General features: G+C 40.5%; 1 protein-coding gene across 3 annotated transcripts in view; it reads right to left on the bottom strand.

Annotated features, from left to right (window-relative positions):
• The window catches only part of PLEKHD1 (pleckstrin homology and coiled-coil domain containing D1), a 532,907-nt gene that overhangs the window by 96,217 nt on the left and 416,268 nt on the right, over nucleotides 1-20,422 (bottom strand). For all 3 annotated transcript variants that reach the window (XM_044074000.1, XM_044073999.1, XM_044074001.1), the window contains exon 7: nucleotides 12,786-12,880. In XM_044074000.1, the coding sequence (XP_043929935.1) occupies nucleotides 12,786-12,880 (95 nt within the window). The remainder of the gene's footprint in view (nucleotides 1-12,785; nucleotides 12,881-20,422) is intronic.

Below are 20,422 nucleotides of genomic sequence, written 5' to 3' on the forward strand. Positions count from 1 at the left end.
CTCTTTCCAACATTTACTTCTTTGATTTCTAAACAGTGAATCAGGAACTCTGGTTAACCAAGTCTGCAGATGACCACAAAGTGAACGTTATTTTCAAGGTCACCTCTAACACTTGTACCCTTTAAAAATAACTTAATCTAGTTAATACCTGGTATACTGAAATTGGATCAAATTAAACATAAAAAAGTGCAGCACTGTTTCTTTTGGTGAACAATCCCTGCCCTCAACACTCCTCAATTAAATGAAAATCTAGTTAGGAATGTGGATACCTGGGTTGACTCTTCCCTGTCCTCCAATCATCATGCCACAACTGTAGTCAGAAAATCTTTCTTCTTAGCACAAATGATAGCCAAGGTATATTATCCAAATCTAAAGATGTCATTATTCCCATATATTTAGCAATGAGCAGGACTGCGGTGGTGGTGCTGCGGTAGTGTTGTCGCCTCACAGTAAGACGTTGTCCTGTTCGATTCTCAGCTAAAGCGTCTTCTGTGTGGAGACATGCATGAATGGGCGTACCTTCGTTGAAGGTTGTGCATCAGAGCTGGCAACTCGGTACGTAAAAATCTACTGCCAATCATTAGCGGACCTGAGTTCGGCTGTGGCGACTCCTAACCGGGAAAAGCCGAAAGATACAACAACAACAACAACATTTAGCAATGAGTAGACCATTTATAGAATATAATGTCCCCATAGGTATTTACCTCAGTCAACATATCAAATACCTAGAGCATTCCCAGAGATTCTAAACTAATAAGATTTCAGGCCTAAAGACTACTAAGAGAGATTAGAAGCTCTATCAATTTAATCAGTATCTTACAGATTCTTGTAGGGTGAACTGTGTTTCAGCTACCATTCCATTACAGATCCTACAGTCTTTCATCCCCTGTATCTCCTGAAGTCTAATCGCTTAGCAAATACCATAGACCTAAATCTTCACCAGCAGATAAATAGACACAAGGTAGGGATAGATTATTTATGCAATGCCTACCCTTTTTCTGGAATAAGCTGTTTCTGCAGGTTAAGCAGTATGATACTTTTATAATCTTTCAAGCAGAATCTAGATGACTGAATGGGTCCTGTACCCTCAGATTTACCCCAGGCCTAACTGACATAGTCCTCCTTGAGAATAAGGGGTACAGCATGGAGGTGGATATTGGCAAGGCATTGACAGTAGTGAGACTAAATTGCTTTTGAAACTCCACTGAATCCTAAGAATCCCTGGTTCTGGCAGATTTCCTATAACTTAAAATTACCTTCTGTTGTCTTTACATTTGTGGGACAGTTCTAACTGAAATTCAGCCTTATCTTTCTTTAAAAATTAACTTAGTTTGCTTACACAGTTAATTACACCAAAATTTGAAAATACTGTTCTTGGTAAGTTTCTATTTTGTATATTTTTATGTCTTATAATTAACATTTTGTTTTGTTTTGACTGGCAAAAAAAAAACAAGCATTCCTCTATGTGTCTTTTCATAGGGACTTCTCTTTTGGAAGATAGCAGTCTGATTTTAAGAGTTGCTAAATATCATTGGAATAAAGCGCTTTACATTTCTTGCTCCAGTTCCAATTTGTAAAAGTAGTACATGTTCTTCTATAATCAGTTTTCATAAAAAGCATAATTTTTATCAGTGATACAATTCCTAGTTTTAAGAGTAATTTTTGATATGACAACACTGTGTGAGTGTCATTGCGATTTCTTCCTGGTAAGGGGGCATAATGCATCAAAGGGGTCAAAATAATGTTTGCTAATCTATATTAAATCTAGGATATTTTCACTTGTAGATCCAGCAACTATATGAGTAAGTTTATTTTGTTTTAACTTGGAAATTACAGTTCTTCTCAACAGACTTTGATATACATCCTTATCCTACTGTTTGCTAGTAAATTAAAGTCCCCATCTAAAAGAATGCAGATGACCATGGAGTTCAATAAGATCACCACTAATCAGGGGCCTATATACACAAAATAAACATAATGGTGAATTGTTTATCCTTACTTTAAGGGATAGACAGTCACTTTTTGTTGTCTTGTCAGTCAAAGATATTAAATTGTCTTAATCTGGTTGATTCTTTGATGAAGGCATATATGCCTCTGCGTCTGCTGTGTCTAGTAGCACCAACACTGATAAATTATACCCTCAGGACTGTGTAACTAATCAATCCATCCATCCATTCTTCCATCTATCCATCCATTTATCCATCCATCGATCGATCCATCCATACAAAACCCTTTTTTCCCATTTTTGCACATGGGGTTGGGGTGTCACTTCAATAGTCACAATTATCTAGAGCCAATGTGTAACTAATCTTTTCTAAACCAGGTCTCAGAAACAACCTCAGCTTTGCAGTCCACTTCTGTAACAGCATGTCTCAAAATTCATATTCAGAACATAAAGTCTATCAGGGCACAGCATATTAAACCTATTGAATGTTATAGATGCTGCTCTATTCTTATCTCTTTATAATAAAACTGAGTTGGAGTATAAAGACTGACTTTTACAATTTTAAGTAAAGATACCAGAAGTCTCTAGATTTCCAGTGAAAGAGCAGATCATTCCTGACAAAAGCATAAGGTATCAACAGTTTCTTCATGATGTATAAAGTTATCCCCTAATTTGACAAAGTTTAGAAATATATTGTGACTCCTAATAAAACAGTGAAGAAAAGATATCAGATGATTCCCTTATCCTCACTGATCTGAACATAATTAGAATATTTTTGGACAAATTTTACCCAGCCATGATCATTAGTATCATTTGTTTCAAAGTGAACATGTATTTTACAATGTTTCAAGAATGACATAATATGTTATATCAAGACTTTGTGGACATCCTGGATCCTTTTTCCTGGTAAGCACTTGATGGTGCATTCCCAGTTGTGTTTATTACAGTAATAACCAACTCCTAGGTGTGGTATATTGAAGATTTACCCACGGATGGTATGATTTAATCATGAGGGTGAAGCCTGAATGATTAAACAAAGACAACCGTGGGTAAATCTTCATTATACAATGACCCCCCCCCCCATTAATATTCCAAAACATGAACGCTGATTGGTCAGCGTGCACATTATAAATCAAAGTTATAGTAATGGAAAAAGGTCCGGTAGCCTGGACTTTTTCCATTAGTATAACTCTTTTTTTACAGCAACGGAGAATGCAAGATCTCCGTTGCTTTTTACACACTGTCTCGTTATGTTAAAGGAGTTTAACATAGCGAGACAACTTTAAAAAAAGTAACTGAGATCTTCCTATCTCCGTTGCTTTTTTTAAAGCTGTCTCGCTATGTTAAACTCCTTTAACATAGCGAGACACTTTGTAAAAAGCAACGGAGATCTTGCTTTCTCCGTTGCTTCCGCCCATAGCTCTGATGTACTGCATAAGCATATACATGCGCAGTACATCAGAACTGCCGCAGAATACCAGACAGCTGCAGAAGGGCAGCAAGTAGGCATTATACAATGCCATTATTTAAGAAAAGTAATTCTTTTTTTTTCTTAAATAATGTCATTGTATAATAGCAATAGCCCACTTCTGGGTGTGGGTAATGCTGGATTTACCCACGGTTGTCTTTGTTTGGCCACTTGGGCATCGCCCTCGTGACCAAACCACACCAACTGTGGGTAAATCCAGAATTACCCACACCCAGGCGTGGGTTATTGCTATAACATACCACACCCAGGAGTTGGTTATTGCTATTATACAATGAGATTATTTAAAAAAGAAATTATGATATTATTTAAGAACGTAATTACTTACTTTACTTAAATAATGTCTTTGTATAATGGTGCCATGGTGTGCTTCTGCATTGTTTCTGTATTCTGCCTTTTTACTGATGTACTGTGCATGCATATGGGACTTAAGTTCCCATGCTTACACAGTAGATCAGTGCTTTGGAAAAAAAAGCAACGGAGAAAGGAAGATCTCCATTGCTTTTTTTTTTTTTTTTTTTTTGGGAAAAAACTGTAAAATTCAAACAGTTTAGAGGTACAAGAGAGACAGTGCAAAAATACAAGGAAAATCAGGTACGTTTCTTTAGTTTTGCATCACATACCTGATTTTCTTTGTATTTTGTCTGTCTTCTGTACGTACCTCTTGACCTCTTAACACAATAAAACCACAGTGCCTTAGCATATATTAACAGAAGAAAGTCCGGGTGACTGGACTTTTTCCTATTTGTATATGCTCGATTTACAACAGGCACGCTGATTGGGCTGACCAATCAGCATGCAAGTTTTTGAATGTTAACAAGCTGTCATTGTATAATACAAAGTATACTGTTAACACCTCTGAGAATAAAATCAGCAATCACTAAAACTGTTTTGGAGTCAAAAGTGTTATTAACAGATGACTGTTCATCTTATTGAATGAATTGTGTGTAAGCTGATTGTGATAATTTATTTTTTGTACAGAATCTAGTAACAAAACTAAATTTAGTATGTTCTTTTTCTGATATTAGTCTAAGGTGACATACTTGTAGCTGCTTGATAGATATGAGTTTATATTCCTTTGCCTAGCAATATCTTGTTTAACCTGAATATTGTGTTGAAGTGTCAGCTGCTAAAATCTGTTACCGAGTGGGTTTTTACAGTGAGGTGATACCTCATTAGACTGCCTTGGTAGAGTTAATGAAGTTTCTAATCTAACTCACAGTGATTTATTTTTAAATTTCCTGTTTCTGTTGCATTTGATATTTTCTTTAATAATTTGTTTTGCACACAATATGTAGTCCTATATATACTATACAGACAGTTACTGGCCTGATTCTAATTTGTCTTCACTGAACAGGACTAATATATACCTGGTTTCATGATTTTTACAATGTGTTAGAATGGATAATAAAGGCCTGTTTTTAAGGCCAGTCATCCATTTCTGGCTTGGGGTGAGCACATTCTGCTCTACCTGAGTGTTTGTCCGACCTCTTAAAATGGTATCCATGGTACTGCAAGTAATGAAAACATCATAGATTAATCAAGTATGCAAACTACAAGTGTCTCTCCAACTTCCCCTTTAGTAAAGCCTGCTGAAACAGCTTACAAATTATTTTACTATTTGTGGTCTCCTTGACTTTATTTTTAGCACCTGCATAATAGTGGGCTATTTCCACCTGAATTCTGGAATATATTTTGGTAAGAAATCCAAATAAGAAAAATGGGCATATTAAAACCAATCACAATTGCTGTCTTCACAATTTAGAAAGGTTTCCAACATATATTTACATATTTATGTACGTGTATTACTCTTGCATGAATCTGATGAGTAAGACATGCCATTTTTATTGTATCCAGTAAATGTATCTTTGTATGTATCTTTATTAAGCACAGTGATTTTAAAAAACATACTGTAAAATAAGGCTGAGATCTATGTTTTCACACTGTTGGAAACTTCTGATACAGGCCAGCACTAAATTTTACAAAGTGTAAAGTGGGAGTGAGACAGATTTATATCTGAAATTTGACATACTCAGGGGAGAGCTAATACAGATCTAGTTCTCAAATTTCCATCTGTATAGGAATGAGATGGTGTGTGTATGGACATGCTTGTGACAGACCTGCCTCCAAGACTTCATACTGTATTGAAAAAAAAGATTATAGGCCAGGTTCTGAGGTTTCATAGTGTGCTGATATGGGCTGGTTCTGAAATTTCTCACTGTGCTGAGAAAAGAGTGGTTCTAAGACATCATACAGTGTTGGCAACTGATGATGTAGGCTTGGCTCTGAGATTTTAAAATGGAGAAAACCTGATATAGGCCTAGATCTAAAACCATCATATGTTGTTGGAAAAAGCTAATACAAGCCCGTATGTGACATGTCACAATGATATGAAGAGTTGATTCAGACCTAATCCGTCATCTTCTTTCGGCTATTCCCATTAGGGGTTGCCACACCGGATCATCTGTTTCCATTTCTTCCTGTCCTCTGCATCTTGCTCTGTCACATCAACCACCTGCATGTCCTCTCTCACCACATCCATAAACCTTATCTTAGGCCTTCCTCTTTTCCTGTTACCTGATAGCTTCATCCTTAGCATCTTTTTCCCAATATACTCAGCATCCCTCCTCAGCACATGTCCAAACCAACGTAATCTTGACTCTCTGGCTTTGTCTCCAAACCTTCCAACCTGGGCTGACCCTCTAATATACTTATTCCTAATCCTGTCCACCCTCGTCACACCCAGTGCAAATCTTAACATCTTTAACTCTGCCACATCCAGTTCAAACTCCTGCCTTTTTGTCAATGCCACTGTTTCCAACCCATATAACATAGTTGGTCTCACAACCCTCTTGTAGACCTTCCCTTTCACTCTTACAGGTACTCGTCTGTCACAAATCACTCCTGACACTCTTCACCCACTCTAGCCTGCCTGTACTCTCTTCTTCACCTCTCTTCCACACTCACCGTTACTCTGAACTATTGACCCCAAGTATTTAAACTCAGCCACCTTCGCCACCTCTACTCCTTGCATCCTCACCATTCCTCTATCCTCCCTCTCATTCACACACATATATTATGTCTTAGTCCTGCTAATCTCTATTCCTCTTCTCTCTAGAGCATATCTCCATCTCTCTAGGGTGTCCGCCACCTGTTCCCTACTCTCACTACAGATCACAATGTCATCTGCAAACATCATAGTCCATGGGAGACCTAATCCAAGACCTCAAATATTTTGCAAAGGAATACTAAAAAGGCTGAAATGTTTTTTCTTTCAAATTTCACACTCCTCTGAGAAGGGCTAATACATGTCTGATTGTAAGATTTTCCACTTCGTTAGAAAAGGTATATACGGACCTGGCAACAAGACTTTATATAATATTATCTTAGGAAGGGCTGATACAGATCTGCTTTTAGTATTTCATAACTGCAACTGATACAGGCCAGTTTTTTTTGTATGAGGATGACTTGAAACAGTCTTAATTCTGTTATAAGAATAAACCACATGCATCTAATCAGCTAATGCTGGGAAGTTCAAAACTTTGCTAGGTTAGTACAGAAGTTGTCAGCTATATATATATTTCAATGCAAGAAAAAATAAGCCTGTGATGTCCCAACACTGGGCCAGTGATCAAGGGGCCTCAGTTCCACCATTGCCACCAATATGTGACATCCCCCCCTTGGTCAGTGATCAAGGAGCCTCAGTCCTCACCACTAACCCCAAGGGGAACATTCACTCTGAGAAAAATAGACACACACAGTATTTTTCAGATACAGCCCTCTGCACCATGTACAATTTCCCATAAGAGAACACAGAGAACACACACTACAGTCCTGGGGTTGGGCTTCCTCTCCAGGCCCCAAATAAGACTCCCCAATGACCACTATAGAGCTGAACTATTAGCCGGGTGTTCCAAGCCAAGTCCTCCACCACCCTCTCTGTGGAATCAGTGCCCTCATTGTCCCTGTTCACAGTAGCTGTCACACACATTCTCTCTGAGATTTAATTTTTACACACACACACACACACACACACACACACACACACACACACACACACACACACCTGGAAAAGGCTGGCACAGCTTACCCAGTCTGCCATTCACACCTAAACTATAAGGTAGAATTCCTCTCACCAGAACACCTGAAGCCAGCTACATTAAGGCTGTTACCAGGGTACCCAATTACACTTACTAAAATTAATACTTACACAAATGGTAGTGTTTAATCAATCAGCAAGACTTTCAGGAATGTGGGGCCACAGTGAAATATTTAGATATATTTAATAATAAATAATAAAAAACATGAAAATATGGAATATGTATTTACAATAAACATCAGAGTTTCAATCACAGGAAATATAAAAAAAATACAAATGGAAAGACTCAGGCAGATACAGAAAAAACATTTAGCTAATCTCACTATATTTTTAACTGACTGAAGAATTATTGTTCCCTAGTTACTTACTAAAGCAAGGCAAGATGAATGTGGATGAGTGTCTTGTCAGGTCCAAAATCAGAGTGCACACCTCACATCTCTCAGTAGTATTCAAAAGCAATTTCAGTGCTGTCTATAGAACAACATTACACCTGGTCATCTAACTCTGTGGTTTCCACACTACCCTCTCAGTAGAAACTGAGCAAGGATCTGGCACTGATTATTACAATACACACATGGAACTTTAGCTAAGATTTGTTACAACATCTGGAAACTGTAAAACAATTCCAACAGTTCCACCCTTCCTGCAGAAACTAACAAGCCATTCTCTGGCAGTCCCGGGGTAGCAATTAATTCACCACCAAGGACAATAGAGCAGGATCCCAGCCCTGGCTTTTCACAGGCATTGCGTATCTGGCTGTATTCAGACCTATGAGATAAAATCTTTATGGCCTAAACCAAATAATTTAATTTCAGTCTATTTTCTGAAAGTTAGATGGGCTGAGCTTTACCGCTTCCCTTCCAGCATCCTCTGATAAAATATATACATTTCATCAGTTACAATACAGTCTGACATACGTGTATATTTCTTTTCTGTCCAGCAGGACCTGCTGTTGATACATTTTAACACAAGCATGTGTACAAATCAGTTTGATAGTCAAATGACATATAATTCTTTACAAAACTCCAGCTAGCTATGCTGGCATATGTTACACATGCACTATCCTTCCCCCTGGCACAGGTGGCACTACCTCACATCCTCACATCTCTCCCCGTTTGAAGACTCAAGCTAGTTTTTCAAGTGGCAGTGCAGGAACATTGCTTGAGAGAAATGAGCCTGTCTGTGAACACATTAACCCATACTCTGTCTTGAGACCCCAGCTGTGTTGGCATTGCTGACTCCACTACGATGCTGCACTGTCATGCCATATGCCTGCAACCCTAGGCCTCACCTTATTTACTTGGCATTTTGCTGTCTGGCTCAATGTAGCCATGTTAAGGGATTGTGGTTTGTAACCACAGTGAATTTCCTTCTCTACAGATAGGGCTGAAGTTTCTGTAGTGCCCATGCTATGGCTAGACATTCTTTTTCTACAGCTGCATAACATTCCTTCTTGGACTGGAGTTTATGGCTGAGATATACAACAGAGTGCTCTTCCCCTCTGAGGAAAGCTGGCCCATGGTTTGAAGCATTCACCTGCACAACACATTTTTTGCTGTAATCTAGAATGGCTAGCATAGGGTGGGTTCTCCCAAAGCCCCTTTAAGCTTTTGGAATGCCTGATCACAGGCTGGGGTCCACACAACCTTATCTGGCCTGTTTTTCCTCATCAGGTCTATGAGGGGAGCATCTATTGTACTATAATTGGGAGCAAACTTTCTATAGTACCCTGCTTCCCCAAGAATACCCTCACCTGCTGTTTGGTAACAGGGGCAGGTCATGACTGAATAGCTTCCACTTTGGCAGGTTCTGGACTGATCTTACCACTCTCCATTCTATGTCCCAGGTGGCAGACCTCTGCCATACCCACCTGATGCTTACTGGACTTAATGGTCAACCCTGCTCCTTGCAGTCTGCCCAGGTCCTCCCTGACATGCTGAAGGTGCTTTTGTCAGGAATGCCTGTAGATGGTAATATCATCCAGGCAAGCAAAAGCATAATCTCCTGCTCCTGCTAGGATATGATATACCAGCTTCTGGAAGGCTGATGGGATATTTTTCATCCCAAAGGGCATCTTCATGAACTCATATTTTCCAAAAGGAATCACCAAGGCTGACCTCTCTCTAGCAGTGGGAGTGAAGGGCACCTGCCAGTAGCCCTTGGTCAGATCAATAGTGGTCAGATACGTGGTCCTACCCAGCTGCTCTAAAACTTAATTTGTCCTAGGCATGGAGTAAGCATCTTTAGTTTTCTGTAGTCCACACAGAACCTGGTGCTACCATCCTTCTTTGGTACCAGCACCACTGGGGAAGCCCAAGGTCTGCTGGACTCCTGGATTACTCCTAGTTCCAACATTTCCTGTATCGCCTCCCTCAGAGTCTGTCTGACTCACTCAGGCACCCTGTAAGGGGCCTGCTTGGTAGGTCTTTGGGGTCTTGTATCCACATAGTGCTGTACCAGGTAGGTGCACCCAGGTTTCCTAGTGAACATGCCCCCAAACTCCTGTAACACTGCTTGGATTTCTTGAACTGAGGTGTCAGAATAAGCATTACTGAGGAGATCAGTCACCCGATCCCACACAGACTCCTCCTGCCACCCACTGGAAATACTCAGCACAAAGGCCTCCCTATCATGTTAAGGCTTCATCATGTTATCATGGTACAGTATGTGCCCCTGCCTCCTGCCTAGCAGTTTTACCATGTAGGTAACACCACTGACCTTCCTTACCACTTTGAAGGGTCCTTCAAAAGCTGCCTGCAGCCTATTGTGTCTGACAGGAATGAGCACCATAACCTGCTGTCCCACAGCATATTCTCGGACTCGAGCATTCCTGTTATACCAGACCTTTTTCTGCTGTTGGGCTCCTTCCAGGTTATCCTAGGCCATGCCCATGAACTCCCTAAGCCTTGTCTTGAGGTTTAGGACATATGCCACAACAGACTCCTGGTGGCAGTCCAACTCACTCTCCCACTCATCATGAATCAATCCAAGGGCCCCCTCACGCTATGCCCATACAACAATTCAAAGGGTAAAAAACCTGTGGATTCCTCAGATACCTCTCTGTATGTAAACAGCAGATGGGGCAAATAGTTGCCTCACTCTCTCTTAAACTGGTCTGCAAATGCCCTTAGCATGGTCTTCAGTGTAGAGTTTAACCTCTCCACAAGACTGTCAGTCTGGAGGTGGTAGGGGGTGGTCTTTAGGTGCTTCAATCCACAACTCTCCCACAGACAAGCTAGCAGGTCAGACATAAAATTGGCACCTCAGTCAGTATTTCTCTTAGGAACCTACCCTGCTGAAAATATCTAACAAAGCATTTGACACCTTCTCTGCCTCAATGGAGGAGATAGCCACCACCTCAGGTTATCTAGTAGCATAATCTATTACCACTATGATATATTTCTTCCCTGTGGAACTTGGGGTACTCAGAGGCCACACAATATCCATAGCTACCCTCTAAAATGGTTCCTCAATCACAGACATAAGCATCAAAGGAGCTTTTGATGTTGTCTCCTGCCTTGCCTAAATTTTAGCACTGCTCACAGGTTCTACAGTACCCTGATACATCCATTGCAATCCCAGACCAATAAAGGTTCTGCATAATACATCTCTTGGTATGCTTTATGCCCATATGACGTGCAAAAGGAATATCATGGGCTATGGCTAGAAGTGCTAGACAGTAGGCTCTGGGCACTACCAACTGCTGCATTACCTCATCCTCTAGTCCTCACTCATGAGTCCAGTCTCTACACAGTAACCCTTTGTTCCAGTATACAGACACCCCTTTTCCTTGAGAATCATGTGCCTCCTTGCTACCTCCCTCAAGCCTTGTAATGTTGGGTCTGAGAGCTGACCTTGTCTTAACTCTACCTTTGTGACACTTCTCAGCTCCCCTTCAACAGGAAGTCCGGTATCGTCTGACAGCTACACCTCACTGTCATCCTGGGTACTACCACTCACTTCTGCCCTTGCACTCACCCTATCCAAGGGAACATAAGTACCTATCAGCAGCTGTTGCTCACCTTCAGGCTCACTGTACAGGGTAGCTCCCTCCCTGAAATAGCCACATCATCAGCCCCAGCTTCAGGTGTGGGGACTGTCTGGGTCTCCCTCAGGCTAACAGACCCACATGCCTATCTCCAAGCCTGAATGTGTGTACCTGCATGACACAAGGTTCTGAATTATCAAAATCATTCCCTATCAAGACATCTGCATTGATATCCTCAGACACACCTACTTGCTTGCTTCCATTTTTCACCCTCCCAGTTATGGTGAACTCTGGCCAAAGTTATTTGGAATGGGGTCCGTCCTAAAGCTCTGACTGGAGTGGACTGCCCAAGCATGTGCAGCACTGGGTATCCCCTTCTTCTGCACCCACTCACCCATCTATGAAAATAAGTATTTAGCTTAGCAATATAATCACACACTTTCATCTGCCCTACATATATGCTCATGAAATTTTTTTTAAGTTTCAGGTGTTACCTTAAAACATTCCAATTACCATTGTTTAACCTTGTCATAATTTAAGCAATCAGTGTCAGACAATTTAGAAACAGCAATTACAGCTTTACTATGGAGTAAGGGGGTCAGGAACCATACCCAGAGCCCTTGGTCAACACCATACTGTTTATATACTCTTTCAAATATATGAATATAACTATCAAAATTATCACCTTCTCTATACTGTGGAAGAAATTTAATGATATTTGTTGCTCTGAAGTTTGGTAATTCTCTTCCCAATTACCTCCATGGTCCTGTTGAAGAGTCAGCATGTCCCTCTCATGTTGATGCTGCTTCTCATTTTCTTCAGCCTCCAAACACTGCAGTCTCTCTACCAATTCTAATACCATATGTTTTGGCTGCCTTAGTTTGAAATGTAAGGTTTTGTGAAATTTAGTATGACATTTTTAGACTTTGTGCTACAGCAATGAGCTATTATGCGCATACACATATTTTGTACTTTTTCCATATTCAGGTATAAGATGACATTTTCTTTCTTTTTTTTCTGGTCCTCAGCTAGAGGTGTCACTAAATGGGGCTGTTGCTCAGGGCACCAACCAACCTTGCTAAGGCAACTGTACCAATTGTTTTACAGATTGTTGCCATACAGGGAAGAGCTCCATTAGTGTTCTAGTTCCCAAAAGTCCCTTTGTGTTGGGAATTCACTAGAAAGGGGCCTCTTACAGCTTTTCATACTTCATGACAAAGATATTTAATACACGTCTGGTCTCTGAGTGTCAAAATTAATTTCTTACCTTTTAATCTGTTCTTGTTCTGATTGGAGATCCTGGACTACCTCCTCAAACCGACGCTTCTCTTCTTCAAGCACATGATTTAACCGCTCTAATTCCTTGAAGACATAATAAAAGCAAAATGGGTTTAGTATAGTAGATGAACTACAAGATGTCAAATATTTGGAAGAGTGAATTAAGCAAACAAACAATAGAAACCAAGAATACAAAAGAGAAAGAAATACAATTGTGTACGTCATACAACTACTGGTTATAACCTCAGGTATTAGTCACATTATACTACAGATCATGTGCTTCTAAAATAATTAATAAGGCACAACTATGTGTGGGTTATTGTTCAATCATTCTGGGGGGGGTTGCCAAGGGTGAGATGAATTGAAGTGTTTTGCCTCCTAGGAGTGATGTTATTAAACAACAATACACAGCCATGGAAATCTGTGCACTTGCTATTATATAATATCTCATTTGCTGTACAGAAGTGCTGTTTTTGTTGCCTTTTTTAGACCTGGTGACATTACTATGTGATGTCACCACTATGTATAATGATCAGTGACCAGTCAGACCTTTCAAATTTCCATTGCATAATTATAGCTATATTTCAAATAGCAGTTTATATTTGAGGTAACTGAAAACTCCTTTATCTGCATACAACAGCATGTACTCTCTGAGGTCAGTTTGCTTGAAATATGTCACCGAGATCTGTCAGGTTTCATAAGTGGAAGATGCACAATTTTGTTATGCAAGAAAAGCATTTAAAATACAAGACTTTTCTAAAAATAGAAGGATTCCCCATGTCCCCCACATGTATACATATCTTCTTTTATGTCATAACATCTGGGATGAGAAGGAAGATGCTCAAGGAATAAACATACTTTTATATACTAAAATAATGTTACTTGCACAGAAGAAAGTAAATACTGAAAGTTTATATGCCATAATCAAATGTGGAAAATAGACCAGGTGGAGGTCTTACAGCAAAGGCAGTCAGTTTAGGAATGTAGAAACATAAGCTGTGACAGCAGATAAGGGCTGATTGATCCACAAAGTTTTTCACTGTCCTTGCCTTTTAAGTAAACAGTAGCTCTTAGTTAGCCAACAGGGTATTCTCTTTACTTTTCAGAAATAATAACTTATATCTGCCACATGCATTCCAGAATTCTGTGCTGGATTCTCACCATTCTGCATCTTCACCAGTACTACTTCACTCCACCCATTCTGTAAAAAAAAAAAAAAAAAAAGGTTTCCTCTAATTTACCATATTATGGCTACCTTGTACCATTATGCAGTGTTATGATGTTTTGATATTTCCCTTTATTTAAAGATGATACTTTGGGTTTAGGGATTCCTTTAAGCTACTTAAAAGTTTCTATCACACCTGCATTCTGCCTACTTTTGTAATGATTATGCATGTTAAGCACTTCTTGTAGTCATTTTTTATATGGTATCTGGTGCTCTTATGAACTGCTCCTGTACATTTTATATCTTTGCAAATATTTTATTTATTTATTTTATTTTACATTTGTTGACTGGGATAGTCCGACTGGATACTTGTCCATTTTCAGCGGAGGCCCGGGGAGAAAAACTCCATACATTCATACAGAAAAACTGTTACATTAAACAAGTTAAAGTACTGTTACAATACATAGGATAAAAGTAATTCATTCTGTTATATATTATAGGGTAACAATTAGGAAGCAATGTAGGGGTGGCCAAAAGACCTCTTTAGCACATGTTTATATTGCTAGAGTTAGTCAGGATTATAGCAAGGACATAGCTATTGCCTTCTAAAGTACTGTTTTAGATTTTTTTTTAATTGGGTTAGAACGGGTTCTGGAGTAAGCTCAGCAGGAAGTGAGCTCCATATTTTGCCAACAAAGTTGGCATATAGAGAGTATCTCTAGATGAGTTGTTGCTTTTGAGGGTTTGGACTAGTAAGCGAAGTGTCTTGAGGTTGCTGTAAGGGGTGATAATTTTTGTAAGTACGAGTGTGTTTTCAGGTTGGTAGAGAATTTTGTGTGCTACTATTAGCTGATTGTACTGAAGTTGGATAGGCAATTCTAGCCACCCTAGATTCTTTAGGTTCAGACAGTGGTGTGTTCTGTATGCTGTTCCAGTGGCAAATCTAGCAATATGATTAAAGCAGCTAGAGAGTTTATTAAGGTCAGACTTACTCAAGTTCGTGAAGACAGGGGATGCATAAAGGAGGGTGGAAAGTAGATGTGTAGGGCAATTACTGTCCTAGCTAGTGGAGTAAGGAAAGGTTTGATCTTGTATAGTTAGCCAAGCTTTTTAACTTGTTTAATAGCTTGATTAATATGCATATCAAACTTGAGGTTATTATCAGCTGTTACACCTAAGAGTTTGGTACAGGGATCTGGGACAATGACAGTGCCATTGTTAGATTTTATAGTAAAGGTTGGAGCAGAGGCTTTACGAGTGGGAGAGAAAAACATTAGCTTTGTTTTGTTAGGATTTAATAGGAGACGTCGATTACAGAGCCAATTTTCAACAGTATTAAAAACATTTTGGGATAGAGTCTGCAGACTTAAAGGGGAGGTGGCAGAGCAAATCAAAGTGGAGTCATCAGCATACTGAATGCAGGTGGCTGTTGGGATGACTGTGTACAGGTCATTAATAAAGATAGAAAATAATAGGGGTCCTAATATAGAGCCCTGTGGGACACCAAGGGTGATAGGTAGAAGGAAAGATAGTTTGTTCTGCCATAGTACAGCCTGCTGTCTACCACTCAGATAAGATTTGAACCATTGGATAGCCTGGACATCTAGGGGAATAGTTTTAAGTGTGTGTATGAGTAGTTTATGGCTGACCATGTCAAAGGCTTTGGAGAGATCAAGAAAGAGGGCAGAAGAAAGCTGATTGTTGTTTTGGTTTTGATTAATAACATTGTAGAAGGAGAGGACCCCACTCAGTTTGGGTTTGTAAAAGGTAGATCATGTCTACTAAACTTGATTGACTTCTTTGAAGCAGTCACTAGAGCCGTAGACAAGGGCAAGGTAGTGCACACAGCCTATCTTGACCTCGCCAAGGTATTTGATACCATCCCCCACTCTGGAATTATAGATAAACTCACTAAAGTGGGCATAAATCCCTATGTCACAAGATGGGTGGCCAACTGGCTCACTGACAGAACCCACACAGTAAAAGTAGCCGACTCCAAGTCCGACTTCAGACCAGTGACGAGTGGAGTACCACAGGGTTCGGTCCTGGGACCTCTTCTGTTCAGCATCTACTTCTCTGAAGGGCAGGCCAACACAGAAGGTCTTTGGCTAACAAAGTTCGCAGATGACTGCAAACTGGGAGCCATAATATAATCACCTAATGATGTAGACATTCTACAAAAGGGCCTCACAGAGACAGATGCTTGGTGTCAAAGTCATGGCCTCAAGCTCAATGCCAAGAAGTGCACTGTCATTCCCTTTGGGAAAAATGCGGTACCCATGAACTACCACATAGGCAGTATCTCACTAAACACTGAAAGTGTGAAAAGAGACCTCGGGAAACAGGTGGACAATAGTCTCTCCTTTGATAACTACGTCACCACAGTAGTCAGGGAATCCTTCTACGTGGCACACCTCATCACAAAGGGTTCTCCTCTAGAAAAAAGGAGGCCATTGTTCCTCTCTACTCATCCCTCATCAGACCCATTATAGAGTACAATGCCCATTTGGCATGTATCTCACAAGACACCTACAACAATTGGAAAGGCCACAGAAATACCTCACTAGGAGGATTACCAGCCTCAAACAGATGCCATATGCAGACTGTCTCAAAAAACTCCAGCTCTACTCCGTCGCATATCACCTACTCAAAGGCGATCTCTGCCTAACATACAAAGCTGTGTCAAACCCAGAGCTGTTGGACATGCTATACTTAAAGAAATCCCAATCTCTCAGAACCACATGCTCCAGGGACCTAAACCATGTCACCACAATAAACAGAACATGCTGGAGGGATAGATTCCTGTCCCAGAGACTTCCCATACTCTAGAACAAACTACCCATTCATGTCAAGCAAAGCTCCTCATTGGCCCTCTTTAAGAAAAATCTTGACTACTGGATGGGAAATAGAAAATTCACCCTGGGGATCACTTCTGTGGCACTGCTTGACAGGGGCACAGGAAAATAATTTTCTTGAGTGGCAAAAGCCAGGGAACCTTTTTGGCTAGCCTTATATAGGCCTCAGGGCTGATAGCCTAGTACCTACCTATGAACCTATGAACCTATAAGGAGGGCTGTGGTTGTACTGTGGAATGGTCTGAAACCATGCTGCGAGTTAGCCAGGAGACTGTGCTGAATGAGATGGCTCAGAAGTTGTTTATGGATGCACTTCTCCATAATTTTAGCCAGGAGTGACAAAATAGCTATAGGTCTGTAATTTGACAGTTCAGTGGAACTGCCCCCTTTGTGGAGGTGAATAACATTGGATGTCTTCCAGATGGAGGGGATAGTGGCTTCTGATATAGTTCTATTGATCAGGATAGAGATCCGGTATGCTATGGCTTCCGCACCTTTTTGTAGATACTCAGCTGGGAGGAGATCTGCTGCAAGGGTGGTAGGTTTTAGTTTCTTGATTAGGGCGTGGATAAGTGCTGTGGAAACTGGTTGAAAGTTAAAGGGGAGTTGAGAACTAGGTGTGGCCTCCAAATTTGAACATGATATCATAGAGGGGGCCATACCAACTTATTGTAAAAATGGATAACCGTGTCTTATTATTTATTTAGTTTTTTAAATAATGACAAGACTTCCAAAAGAAAAAAATGTTTATTCCACTGATGATATAGCAGTTATATGATATCAACTGTAGACTTTATTGCCAATGAAATCGTAGTTAAAATATCCAAAAAATGAACAGCATACAATTAGTTCAGCCATAATGAGAGTGCAAGAATCCCTTTCACTGCACTCGTGTTGCATTCACCAGGAACTAACATGCTGTATTTAAGTAGAAATAACTTCTCTTTATGTTGTGATAATTGTAACTACAAGTAAAGGAGATTTTCTCAGAATACATTCCAACAAAAAATTCATTATTCTCCCAGTCCTTCAAAAATACAATAGATCACAAAAACACTGTTTTTGCAAGGGTGAAATACAATTGTGTAATATCTTACCATAACAGCAAATGGCCTTCTCTTCTCTTTACCGTTGCAGTATTCTTCACCTAAGGGATCACCTGCCAAGGACAGCCCAATGTCTGGGCAGTATACCAAAGTCTTCAGCTCTTATAGGCCCGTACATCACATGTATGATCCCCATACATGATGTAGGGTGTAAAGGTGACGTAGGGATACACATATTCAGAAATGAAAAAGCCCCAGGAGGAACAAAATACCCTCAAAGACAAAGAGGAACATGTGCATCCAGAAGGAAAAAGAAAAAAGGGAGAAGGGCCCCTCAACCATGACGGCAACCAGAAAACAGGGCAAGAGTCAGGACAGGGGGAAAGGGGAGTGGGACCAAATACTGCAACTGCAAAAAGAAAGATATTTACTGTTTGGTAAGATTGTACACAACTGTACTATATAATTCCATATCACTGTTGCAGAATTCTTCTCCTAAAGGAGAGTACAAGAGCTCAAGAGGATGCTTGGGAGAAGGAAGGTAGAGAAGAACCCTCCACAAACTCATGCAAGATAGTCCTAGTGAACCTGCTCTGGGCCTGGAAACAACATCCAACTTGTGATGTTTAGTAAAAGTATGAACAGAGGACCAAGTAGCAGCCTCAGGGATAGAACTGGTAACCAGACCCTTGAAAAAGGCACCAGAGGAGGCAACTGGCCTAGGAGAATGTGGCTTTACAGATGAGGAAAGACATTTGTCATAAAAAGAATAAAAAAAGGAAATGGCCTTAGAAATCCAGGAGGAGATCATTTGCTTAGAAACAGCTAAACCAAAAGTCCTGGTATGAAAAGAAACAAAACCCTGCTCAGATTTTTGAAAAACTTTAGTTTTATATAAATAATATCTAAGCTGTCTATGCAAATCCAAGAAGTGAAGAACCTTTTTACTGTCAGAGTGCAGAGAAGGAAAAAAGGAAGAAAGATGAATAGACTGATTAAGGAACAACTCATTGACCACCTTGGGCATAAAAGAAGGATGAATATGAAGAGACACCCTGTCTCAATGGAAAACTAAAAAAGGAGCAATGGAAATGAGAGCCTGAAGTTCAGACACTCTAATGGCTGAAATAAGAGCCAAAAGCAGAAGTCTTTCAAAGACAATGTTGCAAGGAAGCTGAGGAACCAGGCTCAAAAGGAACCTGGGTCAATTTTTGAAGTACAAAATGAGGTTCCAAGTAGGTGGAATAGTCTTCCTGGGAGGCCTGATACGAAGGATGCCTTTAAGGAATTGTTTGACGTCAAACCTAGAGACCAGAGGAGGATTCAAGGGCAAACTAGCAGAAATTGCTGACAGGAGAGCTTTAACTGAAGAATATGCCAACCTGGCATGGAGCAGATCACAAAACTAAGACATAACCAAAGGAACCTCAACGGATAGACGGTCCTAATGGTAAGAGAGGCAACAGACAGAAAATTGTTTCCATTTGGACATATATGATTTCCTGGCAGTGGGTTTCCTGGCCTCCTGCAAAACCCAAAGCATGTCCTCAGAAAAGAGTTGCCTAAAAGGGATCAAAACCCTATTACCCACAGTATCTGATGAAGAGTGGACAAGTGAGGATGGTTAACACACTCCTTGTCTTGTGTGAGAGGATCTACCTGGTGAGGTAATTTGTGGTGATTGCCCCTGGTCAAGTGAGAAAGAAGGGGGAACCAATGCTGTCATGGCCAAAAGGGAGTCACCAGCAAGATTTTGGAGAGTCCTGCCTGATCCTGTGCAGAACTTGTGGTAACAGAGGAAGGTGGGTGGGGGAAGGTGTACAGAAACATCTCCTTCCAAAGAAAAGACAGGACATCCAGTTTTCAAGCCAGAGGATAAGGAAGTTGTCTTTTTAGAGGGGAGGAAAAAAGATCTACCCAAAAAATACCTCACTGATGGACAATGTCCAGGAACACATCTCTGTGAAGCATCCATTTGTGTGACTGTATGCCGGACCTGCTCAAGAAGTCTACCACTAGATTGTGCTCTGAGGGAATACAAAAAGCCTGAAGATTCACTTGATAAGGATAGCTAGATCCCAGACCTGAAGAGCTAGTCTACAAAGAAGATAGGACCTTGTATCCCCCTTCTTGTTGGCATACCACATCACTGTGGTATTGTCTGTGAAAGTTTTGAAGGGTCTAGGATGAAAGAAGGAGTGAAAATCTTGCACAGCCAGAAGCAAAGCCATCACCACCTTTATGTTTATGTGGTCTGACCTCCTCATTGCTCCTGACTCTTTTTTGAGGCAACCCCACCCCAAGCTGAAGGATCTGAAAAGAGCACCTGAGTGGGAAATGGAGCTTGAAAAGGAAGCCCCAGGTTGAGAGAAAGTTGAGGAATCCACCAATGAAGCTTGAGCTTTAGAATGAGAAGGAAAGGTATTGGGAAGTCCAGATAGTGGCAATGCTGAAGCCACACTGCTCTGAGGCACCACTGACGTTTTCTCATATGTAGCCTGGCAAGAGGGAGCATGTGAACAGTAGAAGCCAAGAACTCCATGCCCCTGAGAGATTCCCT

Source organism: Protopterus annectens, chromosome 6.part0 (genome assembly GCF_019279795.1).
Source record: "Protopterus annectens isolate FY-2018-M chromosome 6.part0, PAN1.0, whole genome shotgun sequence".
NCBI classification, from domain to species: Eukaryota; Metazoa; Chordata; order Ceratodontiformes; family Protopteridae; genus Protopterus; species Protopterus annectens.